General features: G+C 47.6%; 1 protein-coding gene across 6 annotated transcripts in view; it reads left to right on the top strand.

Annotated features, from left to right (window-relative positions):
- Positions 1–10,099: 10,099 nt before the first annotated feature.
- CDH4 (cadherin 4) overlaps positions 10,100–12,276 on the top strand; it is an 812,930-nt gene continuing 810,753 nt past the window's right edge. For 4 of the 6 annotated variants that reach the window (XM_081867616.1, XM_081867615.1, XM_081867614.1 and 1 more), the window contains exon 1: positions 10,102–10,319. In XM_081867616.1, coding sequence (XP_081723742.1) covers positions 10,260–10,319 — 60 coding nt within the window. In that variant the 5' untranslated portion in view covers positions 10,102–10,259. Of the gene's footprint in view, positions 10,320–12,276 lie in introns of all 6 variants that reach the window. The other 2 variants (XM_081867610.1, XM_081867611.1) reach the window with 2 other exon arrangements.

Raw genomic sequence — 12,276 nt, 5'->3', positions numbered from 1 at the left:
AGGATTAAAAATGGGCATGGGGAACATTGGGTACTGCTACAGAGTTGGTTAGAGTGTTGTGCTCATAGCTGTCAACCGTCCCTTATTTGGCGGGAAAGTCCCTTATCCCAGCGCCGTATCCCGCTGCTGTCCCTTATTGATGATGTCCCTTAAATTTCCCGGGTTTCAAAGGAAGCAGCTCCTCTCCCTCCCTCCCTGCCGGCCAGGGAGGAGGGAGACTCCAACTGTGTTGCTTGGCTGTGTTGCTCACCCAATAAGGAGTCTAAGAATGACTGGGGGGTGGAGCTTGCATGACTTGTGCCGATCAAATCGGCTGCATTGCCTGGGGACTCGCCTTTGCTCAGCGCTTCCCAGCGGAGAGGTGACAGTGGTTTTCCTTTCTGCATCCCCTTTGCCGGGTTGCTGCGCTGTGGGAACCACCGCTTGAGGCTTCGTTTGGCTAGTGGCTGGGCTTTCTGCCTTTGGCTCGGAGGGGCTCAGAAGTCGAACATACCTGTGCTCTGAAAATCCCTTATTTTGGCTGCTAATCCCTTATTTCCGAGGCTGCTGGTCCTTTATTTTCAAATCTGTAAGTTGACAGCTATGGTGGTGCTCGTAACGCCAAGGTTGCAGGTTCGATCCCAGCTGCATATCCTTGCATTGTGGATTTTTTTTTTTTGGACAACAACTTCCATCATTCCTAGCAGGACCAGTGGTCAGGGATGATGGGAACTGGAGTCCAAAAACAGCTGGAGACCCAAGATTGGAAAACCCTGGACTAGATGCTCAGGATCCCTTCCAGCTCTGCCACTCTATGATTCTATGCTGCATTGCAACCGAACACAGGAAGCTGCCTTAAATTGACCCAGACCATTGCTCCATCTAATTCAGTACTAGCTGCACTGACTGGCAGTCCCCCAAATTGCTGCCGCAAGTAACTCTGTCACTTGCATTTGCTTGTGCTGCCGGGCCAAACCTTGACCCACTTCTGCATTTGCACCTAAGAAATCCAGCGACGCTAAGAAGGACACCCTGGGGCCTTGCCAGATCTGTGGAAGGGAAGAAGGAGCTGATGGAAATTTACATCAGGACTCTCTCTCTGCTCCTTTTAAATCTCAGCTCCTTCTTCTGTAAGCATTTCCAGTCAGGCCATCAGAGCAATACCTACCAGAAACCTGTGTTAACATCGCTCCCCCCCCCACTTCCCTATTCAAAACATTTCAAATTCAGCAGAAACGATTGAGTCTCGCAGTCAGCAAGTAGCTTTGTTAAGGAAGCTATTCCAAGCTTGAGCTCGTGCTGTGCTTTCTCCTAGCTATGTTAGTTTTTCCCCCCTCTCATATTTCTTGTACAGAACATTACACTGCGGTGCATAAATAAGAACTAAAAAGGGCTAACCTAATCATTTCCAAGATGAAAACCTGACTTCTGCGAACACAACGGTGCTCTGCTTTGCTTTGCAGAGATAAGATGTCGCTAAATTGTCTTGCGGAGCAGCGTGGAGGGCTGCTCCCGAAATTGTTTAATTGGCGCCTTTAAAAAGATCTGGAATTTTACGGGACTTTTTTTTTTTTTAATGATGCAATGCCACGAACTCTTCAAAACAAAAAACTACCCAAGACATCACACAGTCAGTGGTATAGATTACCCCTGCAGTCCTTCCCAGCCCATCTTTTATAACACACGTCATTTACAACTTCTAGGAAAGAGAATATGAAAAGAGGAAAGGAGAAAGAGAGGCGGAAGAGAGACCACAGTCAGGAACAGCAAAAGGAGGATAATCTGGAGAGGATGAATGATTGAACTTTTGCTTTGGGCATTTAACTGTGAAGGTTAACAATCCCATTTTATTTTATTTTATAATTTTTTGCATGCCTTCATCCTTGCTTGAATGGGAGCGGATGGCGCTGTGGGTTAAACCACAGAGCCTAGGACTTGCCGATCAGAAGGTCAGCGGTTCGAATCCCCACAACGGGGTGAGCTCCCGTTGCTCAGTCACTGCTCCTGCCAACCTAGCAGTTCGAAAGCATGTCAGAGTGCAAGTAGATAAATAGGTACCGCTCCGGCGGGAAGGTAAACGGCGTTTCCGTGCGCTGCTCTGGTTCGCCAGAAGTGACTTAGTTGTGCTGGCCACATGACCCAGAAGTTGTACGCTGGCTCCCTCGGCCAATAAAGCGAGATGAGCACCGCAACCCCAGAGTCAGCCACGACTAGACCTAATGGTCAGGGGTCCCTTTACCTTTACCTTTATGCTTGCTTGAAACATGCAAAAGAGGTGGGGCTCCTTTAGAAAACTTAGGGGAAAACTAACGATCTCTTTGTAAACTCCAGTTCTGGTACAGTGGAACCTTGGTTCTCGAACTTAATCTGTTGCAGAAGTCCGTTCAACTCCTGAAACCGTTTGAAAACCAAGGCGTGGCTTCCGATTGGCAGCACTCAAGTGGAAGCCGTGTCAGACGTTCGGCTTCTGAAAAACGTTTGAAAACCGGAACACTTACTTCCAGGTTTGGGGCATTTGGAGCTGATTTGTTCATCAACTAAGCTGTTTGAGAACTAAGGCACCGCTGGACTTTTAAAAAAAGCATTCCTGAGCTAAGCATGTGCTCAGAGGCACCTTGCTTCTCAATTCCAGTGTGCTGTACTGGCTGGAGCATTAGATTAAGACCAGGGTTCAAATCCTCAGCCATGAAGCTCACTGGATGATCTTGGCCAGTCACTCCCTCTCTATCAAGCCCACCTCACAGGGTTACTGGGTGGATAAAATGTAATAATGCCATTCATTGACTTAGTGCAGCAATGAATTAAATAGAAATAAATAAATTCTCTGCCATCCTTCCTGAACTACTGTTTTTGGTAGATCTCAGAGTTTTAGTAAAAAATGAAGTCCCTCTGCCCCTGTTACAGTATATACAGTATTTTCATCCATGCAAGCTGTTCACACATTCACGCTGCAAGAAACCTACCACCAGTGAGACACTGAAAGAGCTGGCCTTTCTATGAGCCAAATCAGCGTGGGCTGCCTCAGGCTGTGGAGTTAGGAAGGGCAGATGATGTTCATTTATTTTTAAGGGCTTTCACATCCTCTTAACTTTTTCTAAACGGTGCCTTCGGCAATATATTTGAATTAATATTTCCTCATTGTGCCCGTGGGTGTAGTACGTGGGTGTTCTAGACAGGAAAAACCACCCCAATGGAGAGGGAGAAGCCTGGCACAGTTTTAGGTGAGAGGTATCTCCAGATGACTTGTATATTGAGCCTTCATTTTAATTTACTTATGCAAAAATTAGACTGTCTTTATTGCCCATTTGTTCCGATTTGTTTGTGGGGAGGTTACACGACAATAAGCTTTCTTCCTGATTCACTTGTGGGGTGTTCTATGGCTCCCCATTGATCATTCATCCATCCCAGAGTTTTCAGTGCATTTCCTCCTCACTTCCCTAACTGCAAAATGTCATTTAAAAAAGTTGACAGCAGCGAGCCATCAGTAAATCACACTGAGAAGGCTGGAGTTAACTCTTTACAGTCATACCTCAGGTTGAATGTGCTTCAGGTTGAGCGCTTTCGGGTTGCACTCCACGGCAACCCGGAAGTAACGGAGCGCATTACTTCCGGGTTTCGCCACTCGCGCATGCGCAGACGGTCAAAATGACGTCACGCGCATACGCAGAAGCGGCAAAACACGACCTGTGCATGCACTGTCACATCTTACATTCTATTCAGGATGCGAACAGGGCTCTGGAACGGATCCCATTTGCATCCTGAGGTACCACCTCGGGTTAAGTACTTAATTCGTTCCGGAGGTCCGTTCTTATCCTGAAACTGTTTTTAAACTGAAACACCACTTTAGCTAATGGGGCCTCCTGCTGCCACTGCGCCGCCAGAGCACGATTTCTGTTCTCATCCTGAAGCAAAGTTCTTAACCTGAGGTACTATTTATGGGTTTGTGGAGTCTGTAACCTGAAGCGTCTGTAACCTGAAGTGTATGTAACCCGAGGTACCACTGTATTAGCAAAACAGGGTCCGCATAGGAGTGTCAGGCCTGAGCACAGTAGTAGGTCTTGTTGCCCATAAAAAGGTTGCCGAGACTAAAGGCCCTCACCTCCCCACAGCCACCTGTCTCCTGCTCTCCATAGTTTTTTTTCTAAGCAATCAGAGACTGTGCCTGCGGGTCTCTCTTTGCTCTTCCTACTTCATACCACTCCAGGTTCTGGGAGACCAGAGGGGAAGTCAGCTTGGTGCGGCAGGAGGGGGAGATCCCAGCATCTCTTCACCAGCCTGAGTCATCTCTGCCATTTGACCTTCGTCATCCCACTCTCCTGTTTCAGCTTCTGCCTGAGAATCTGGACTGGTCTCTGCCACAGACTCTCTCAGCTCACTAAACCCTGTTACCTCTTCAGCATCCAACGCCTCCTCTTCCCAGTCATCTGCCTCTGACTACTCCTTGTCATCCCACCACCATTCCCCTGGCTCTGAGCTTTCTTCCCTTGGGAGTTCCCCCACTAGCTCCTCTCATCGTTTGTTTGCGTCCAACCAATCCATGACAAAAGTCAACTTGTGCTAGAGAGAGGGAGCAGTGATGGTCCAGAGGCATCCTAAACTGCCGATTGACTGAAACCACCCCTCTCCTCAAGGACCTCAGTAATAAAGAGAGTGGATGGAGTGCTCTAAGGGGCACCAAGCTTAGGTTCCAGGAACACCTGATGCTGAGAGAGCACCCCAGTGTTTTCACCCAGCTTCTGCCACCTCCTTTGCTATTTTAATTTTCAGAGTTGGCCATTTGTGTTGGTAAAATGTGGTTTTATGGATGGGGGCGGGGAAGGAAGCAGCTAAAAAGAAAGAAAAGGGGAAAGAGGGGCAGAGGGAGAGTTTGGGCGCACAAATAGTTTTATATCTAAAAGCAAGTACTGGGTATCTTGCTACTATAGCTTTCTAATATCCAGTGCAGTAGTGAGATGAGATCTAGGGAGGATTATCTGTAAAACTGCCTAGCTTTTGCTCTAGGAAGTTTTGTGGAACCCTGCAGGAATTGCTCTCCTCTAACTCAACTCCAATGGGACGCAGGTGGCGCTGTGGGTTAAACCACAGAGCCTAGGACTTGCCGATCAGAAGCTCGGCAGTTCGAATCCCCAAGACGGGATGAGCTCCTGTTGCTCGGTCCCTGCTCCTGCCAACCTAGCAGTTCAAAAGCACGTCAAAGTGCAAGTAGATAAATAGGTACCGCTCCGGCGGAAAGGTAAACGGTGTTTCCGTGCGCTGCTCTGGTTCACCAGAAGCGGCTTAATCATGCTGGCCACATGACCTGGAAGCTGTATGCCGGCTCCCTCGACCAATAAAGCAAGATGAGCGCTGCAAACCCCAGAGTCGGTCACAACTGGACCTAATGATTAGGGATCCCTTTACCTTTACCTTTACCTTTAACTCAACTCCAGGGTTAGGAAAACCAGGGTGGCATCTGCAAATGAATGTGAGCTTATGCAGAGACCAGGGCTCCTGCATCTTTCTCTCCTCTTTTGTTTTCAACATGCCAGCTCCAATGCACCAAGGGTGTTCAATAAAAGCACCTGTCCTTTTTTCCTCCATGAGCCTAGTGGTAGACCTATGGACCTTTAAATCATGAAAATAGCATGGGTGAAAGGGTTTCTCTCATGCCTTCAATACTCATTCATAAGAACGTAAGAGTCTGATGGATTAATATTATTAGTATTATTATTCATCCCATCTCTCTACTGCTTTATAGTTTTAAGGGGGGAAAACTCAAAGTGGTTTCACGACACATTAAAATATCAGAACAAAACATTATGGGAGAAAGTCAAATCTAAAGTATACATTCAAAGCAGCATAATTAACAGGAAACCAAAATATGACTATCTTAAGGATTTCAAAATGAAACATTACAAAGGAGGTCAACCACAGATAGCAAAGGAACCAACAAACAACAACAAATTATCTTAAACATTTCAAAAGAAGCCATTATTAAAGGAAGTCAAATATAAAATTCACATCCAAAACAGAATAATTAACAAGAGAATAAATATTATCATCAGCAGAAAACGTACCTGCTGCTCTTCCTGCTGGTCCTGCCAATGATGGTTCATGGAGACCAATGGCTGTGGAAGGACCTGGGTCTGTGCGAAGAGACAGCCAAGAATGGTTAGGTCACTGGTCCAGCATCTACTCCAGCATCCTGTTTTCATAGTGGCCAGCCAGTTGGTGAGAGTGTGGTGCTGAAAACACCAAGGTTGCAGGTTCGATCCTCGTATGGGACAGCTGCAGTGCAGTCTTTAGCATATGCATCGCTGGGGTGCAAAGATCCGCCCAGCACCCCCAAATTTAGTTTAGCCCCCAAATTAACTTTTATTGTGATGTAAGAGTTAATTTCGCGTGCACGGAGCCATTGAGAATGACAAGTGGCGTTGTTGAGTCTGCCAAGTGCCGCCGTTGTGAATGACAAGCGCCGCCGCTGGCACGGCGCGTCTTTGGTAAATGAGCACACAAAGTCGAAAGTCATTTAGTGAAACAGTAGATATATATTTCGGTAATACCTAGGTATATATGTCTTTTGTTTTCCTAGCTTGATCAAAACTATTTATTATTTCATAACAGGTAGATAGCTAGGCGGATTCACTGGCAGGTGCCTGGCACCCCCCAGAATTTGGCGCCCTGGTGCCCTGCATCCCTTGTACCCCTGGGTAAAGACGGCCCTGGACAGCTGCATAGTCCTGAATTGCAGGGGGTTGCAGCGGTTCTCAACCTGTGGGTCCCCAGATGTTGTTGGACTACAACTCCCATCATCCCTGAGCTCTGGCCTTGCTAGCTAGGGGTGATGGGAGTTGTAGTTCAACAACATCTGGGGACCCACAGGTTGAGAAAGGCTGAGCTAGAGGATCTTCAGGGTCCCTTCCAACTCTATGATCTGATATATTTTAAATGGAGACGCTAGAGATTGAAGCTGTGACCCTTTGCCACTACCAATGTCCCCTTCCCATGAGGCTATGTTGACTATCCAAATAATGAGACGTCACTCGCGTCCATGTTCACAGATGAATTAGCACCACAGATGAATTTTGCGCCTTTAGGGAATTAGCCCTAGGCTAAGGCTGTTACTATACTCCAAGGGCAGTGCCCCTTTAGGTACACTAATAACTGTCCCTGAAATATCCAAAGCCCAAAATTGCACGTTCTGCATGTTGCAAAGCTTCGCAACATCATCATTCTAAAGGTGCAACGTACACGACTTTGATTAACCGAGAAGGAATTTCAGCAGTTGTAGCTTAAAGGGTAAAGGGACCCCTGACCATTAGGTCCAGTCGTGGACGACTCTGGGGTTGTGGTGCTCATCTCGCTTTATTGGACGAGGGAGCCGGCATACAGCTTCCGGGTCATGTAGCCAGCATGACTAGGCCGCTTCTGGCGAACCAGAGCAGTGCACGGAAACGCCGTTTGCCTTCCTGCCAGAGCAGTACCTATTTATCTACTTGCACTTGACATGCTTTCGAACTGCTAGGCTGGCAGGAGCTGGGACCGAGCAACAGGAGCTCACCCCGTCATGGGGATTCGAACCGCTGACAAGTCCTAGGCTCTGTGGTTTAACCCACAGCGCCACCCGCGTCCCTAGTTATAGGTTTTATGACTGTTAATAGCTGTGTAGAAGAAGAAATGTCAGCAGCTGTAGCTTGTCATATAAGCTTCACCTGCTGAAAATAATACCCCTCTGCCAAACAACTATTAAAGGTACAGGAGTCCCCCCTTTCCATCTGGCTACCCTGGGTTGGGGGGGTACGGGGTGGGCAGGGAAGCTAGATTTGCTGTATTAAAGTCTAAAACAGGCTTTCTCAACCTTGACCCTCTGGATGTTTGAAACTACAATTCCCATCATCCCTGACCACTGGTCCTGCTAGCTAGGGATCATGGGAGTTGTAGGTCAAAAACATTTGGAGGACCAAGGTTGAGTAAGCCTGGTCTAAAAGGCAAAGGAAAGTTCAAACAAAACATATACTTAAATCTATTACTCTACTAGGTTGACCATGACTAAGCCTACAGACCATACTCAAGTCTCCAGTGAATTCAGTAGGCATGGCTAGGCTTGCAGCCTTAAGCAGGATTCAATCCCAGGCAAGACACTTTTCATTCTTACAAGAGGTAAAAAGAAGAACCTGAAGGGATATTACCTCTCAGTAAACTTTTTTTTTTTTAAATAAAATATTTATTAGGGTTTTTTATAAAAGAAATACAAAGATAATAAACAGCATTGCTTTGTTTTAACAAAATTTCATAACTTCTTTGGACTTCCTCACGTCTCCCGCTCCCACTTACATCGTTAATAAATTTTTTCAAGCAAATTATCATCTTATTTGCAAATTTATAACCACTCAATTCAATATGGTGTAACAATTCTCCAACAAATTTTTGTTTCTCTTAATCTCATTTATCGTCAATTTCCGATCCAATTTAGTGATGGCCAATTATTTATAACCAAGCATCCTTATTAACATTCCTCTAAATCACAATATTTTTGTAGATAAATCTTAAATTTCTTCCAATCTTCTTCAATCCTTTCTTCTCCCAGGTCTCGAATTCTGCCAGTCATCTCCGCCAGTTGCATATAGTCCATCAGCTGCATCTGCCACTCTTCCAGTGTGGGTAGATCTTGAGTTTTCCAGTTCTTAGCGATGAGTATCCTTGCTGCCGTTGTTGCATACATAAAGAATGTTCTATCCTTCTTTAACACCTTCTGGCCGACAATACCCAGAAGGAAGGCCTCTGGTTTCTTAGTAAAGGTATACTTAAATACCTCTCAGTAAACTTGTTTGGGGTTGGAGTACAATCCTATGATCATTTAGCCAATAAAATATCTAGCCTAGTTTATTTTATTTAGAAGAATATTTTAAAAACCACCAACTCAAAAAATATAAGTTATTGTTGTGTACAATAAAATCATTAAAACCTACTAATATCTATAAGATCATAAAAGCATTTATTTTGCTTTTCTGGGGCCCTAAAAATACCACCCCAATATATATATATAGAGAGAGAGTTAGTTCAGTTTGGGTGCAAAACTTACTTGGGAGTAAATTCCACCAAACTCAGAGAGAGGCTCTCTTCTGAGTAAACATGCATAATACATCCAGTCTATTAAATTTTCATGCAACCTGATCTTACCCATGTTTACTTCAATGGGCCCCTTTTCAAGCAAGTGTGCAAAGGGTTGTATTTTTATTTTATTTTAAAAAGGAAACCAAACCACAGCACAACCCTACAGATGTGCAATCACAATGGTCACTGGTTTGAAGGGGCACTACTTCCAAGCAAGTGTGCAAAGCATTGCAGCTTACATGTCCCGCCTGTATATGTCTACTCAGAAGCAAGTGCCATTGAATTCAACGGTCACCACTCCCGCGCACAGGATAGCAGCAGCCTCAAGGTCCCATTTGCGCACCTCCCTTTAGGAGACAAATGCAGGCCGAGCTATCGCCGGGTAAAGCAACCCAGTACTGCTTAACGGGCTCCGAGCTCGATTAATGCAGCGCACGCTTACTTCGGAGCAAGCCCTGCCTGAACCCCGTGGGCCCTACTTCCGAGTAAACCTCTTTGTAGCCGCGGGGCCCGATCGTCGGCAAAAACACAACCGTGCAAAAGCCTCGAGGAAGCCCGCCTTCGGATGATGCCCCTGCAACCCCGCGGGCGCTTCCTCGGGAGTAAGACCCGCGGAACTTCCTTCTGCCTGCGCCAGCGGGAGAGTTGGAGCTGGGGCAAGTCCCTGTCCACTTTCTACTGAGTGGATCCAGGGAATCAGCACCCAACCTCTGCTGACTCCCGAGTAAGCCCGTCCGGGAGAGCGCAGGATTCCCTCCCGAGCTTTTGTGTGTGTGTGTGTGTGTGTGCTGGGCTGGCCAGCCGGCAAGCGCGCGCGCTCCCCTTCTGGCTGCTGCTGCCGCCGCCGCCGCGGCTGCTCCTTTAAGGGCGCCCGCCTGCCCCTCCGCGCCGTATGGGCCGGGCTTGGAGGCGGGGACTCGCTTGAGCAGCACCGAGAGCGCTTCACCTGCAGTTCAGAGCGGCGGCGAGGAATTGAGCGCGGCAAGGCAGGCGGAGGAAGAGAAGAAGCGGCGGCGGCGGCTGCGAAGAGTTGGCGCCGCGGGATAACCAGGCAGCGCCGGGCGGAGCAGGCAGGGCGCGCGCTGGGGATTGCCCTGCCCGGGCTGAGCGCGGTGGAAGCGGCGGCAGGAGGCGGCAGCAGCTAGCCGGGCAGGCGGGCGGGTGAGCCCGGCTCGAGATCTGCGGAGATGCCCCTGGGCTCGAGGATGCTACTTCTCTTGTTCTTTTGCTGCGGGGGCTCGGTCCGGGTAAGTTGCAGCAGCAGCAGCAGCAGCAGCAGCTCCCTCCTAGAGAGGGATGGGGCGCTGCCGGAGGGAGACGACGACGAGGAGGAGGGGAGGGGGGGTGGGAAGGGGACCGTGCTGGGTTCCGGGGCTTGGAAGCTCGCCTGGAAGGAGCCACGAGAGTACCGCTTTCCTTGCAATTCCTCTCTCTTTCCGCACATCATTAACTGTACGCTTGGAGATGGCTGGGATATAGCTCTGCTTATGTGTTGAGGAAAGGGGGTCCCCTTATTTCTGCACGCGGCTTGAGCGCCCCCCCTTCTCCAGATGCCTTGTGCAATAGAGGTTTCTCGTGTATGTGTGGCGGGGGGGCAGAGGAAGAGCTCCTGCAAAAGCTCCACCGTACAGCACTTACACACACACACACAGCCCACCGCCCCGCCGGCCAAGCGCTCTCCCTTTTCCTTTTTTTTTTGTTTTTGTTTTTTGCAGAGTATGTGCAACAATGTTAGCTTGTGTGTGTCTCCCCGCTGAGCCCCCCTCCCCTCCCCTTTCTCCCCTCTATCAATTCATAGACAACTGGCAGACGAAAATCCAGAGGAGGAGGAAGGATTGAGCAAAGGAGGGGGGCGGCGGCGGCAGTAGTGCTGGGGAAAGCTGGATGGTCGTTTTGCTAAATGCAAAGCGACTTAACGGGCGGAAATGTGTCTCTTTGCCGTAGCCGGGGATAGAGACCTGGGCTGGTAGACAACCGCGCGGATAGAGCATCCCAAGTTGTTTTTAGCTGGCGATGAGATCCAAACGGGGAAAAAAAGAAGAAAGCCAGCACCGCTGGAAGGAGCATATAATTATATCTGCATATTAGAGATGGGTTATTTTTTTTTTTTTAAAAAAAAGCTTTGCTTTGTTAGGATCCTCCCAGAACTTCAGAATGCATCTTGCCCTCGTGTGCTTAACCCACGTGGCGTGGCTGAAGTCTTGGGTGTTGCGGTTTATCAACAGACGCTGTAGAGAGAACTGGAGCACTTGGAGAACCCAGGCAAATCGAGACCGGCTTAAGGGTGGTTGTGTGGATGTGGGACTCTTGAGCCTCACCTCTGCTATTAAAAATGCTTTTTAATAGCATTTTTTTTAAGAGAAGAAATTGTGCATCTTTCAACCCGACACACCCATGGCTGAGGCTAATAGGATCTGTGCAGGGAGTCCTACTATGCACCTGATAACACTACTCATAACATAAAAATTGAGAAGTCCCCCCCCTTTCCCCCAAAATAGGTATTCCCTAGAGAAACTTGCTTTAATAGCTTTTAGGGGAATAACAGACTTGTACTTGACTGCAAATGTGTATTAACGCAGCTCAGAATCTGGTTTGGCAGCTCTAACTTGCTTCCAAATATCCTGGTGTGCTGTATGTATTTTAAGGGAATATTTACCATGCGGTCTGCCATGGAGCCTTTTAAAACGAAAGGATAGGGATGCATAATGCTGAAATACTTTTTTTGTGGGAGGGATATTAGGTGCCATGCTCCCTTCCTGCTTTTTGATTATTCCTACATTTTGTCTCTTTCTAAATTTTAAGATAATTTCAGAAGGACACCCACAGCTGCCAAATCAGCCTGATTCTCAAAACCATTTTTGAGTTAAAATTGATCAGATTGCAATTTCTCTTCCTTTCCAGGCTGATATGGAAAGCCCTCTAGAGCCTTATTATCATTAAGCACATTTCCAGTACTGGAGATCTGACTGACAATGGACACGATCTGTTGGGAAGTTCTCCTGCATAAATCTGCCTACAGCAGTGTGCCATGCATTGCTTGGGCAGGAGAGCTTCCTGGCAAATGGCACCCCAATAATGGCTCTTGTTTGGGACCTCCTTTCCCAAGACAAATTGAGGCACTTTATTTGTAAGCCTGGAGAGAGAGAGAACTTGATTGGGGGTGGGGAGAGAGAGAATAGTGTCCTAATTAAAAACCCATCAAGG

Source organism: Podarcis erhardii (genome assembly GCF_964252035.2).
Source record: "Podarcis erhardii genome assembly, chromosome: 6".
NCBI classification, from domain to species: Eukaryota; Metazoa; Chordata; class Lepidosauria; order Squamata; family Lacertidae; genus Podarcis; species Podarcis erhardii.
This window is presented reverse-complemented; position numbering and strand designations above follow the sequence as displayed.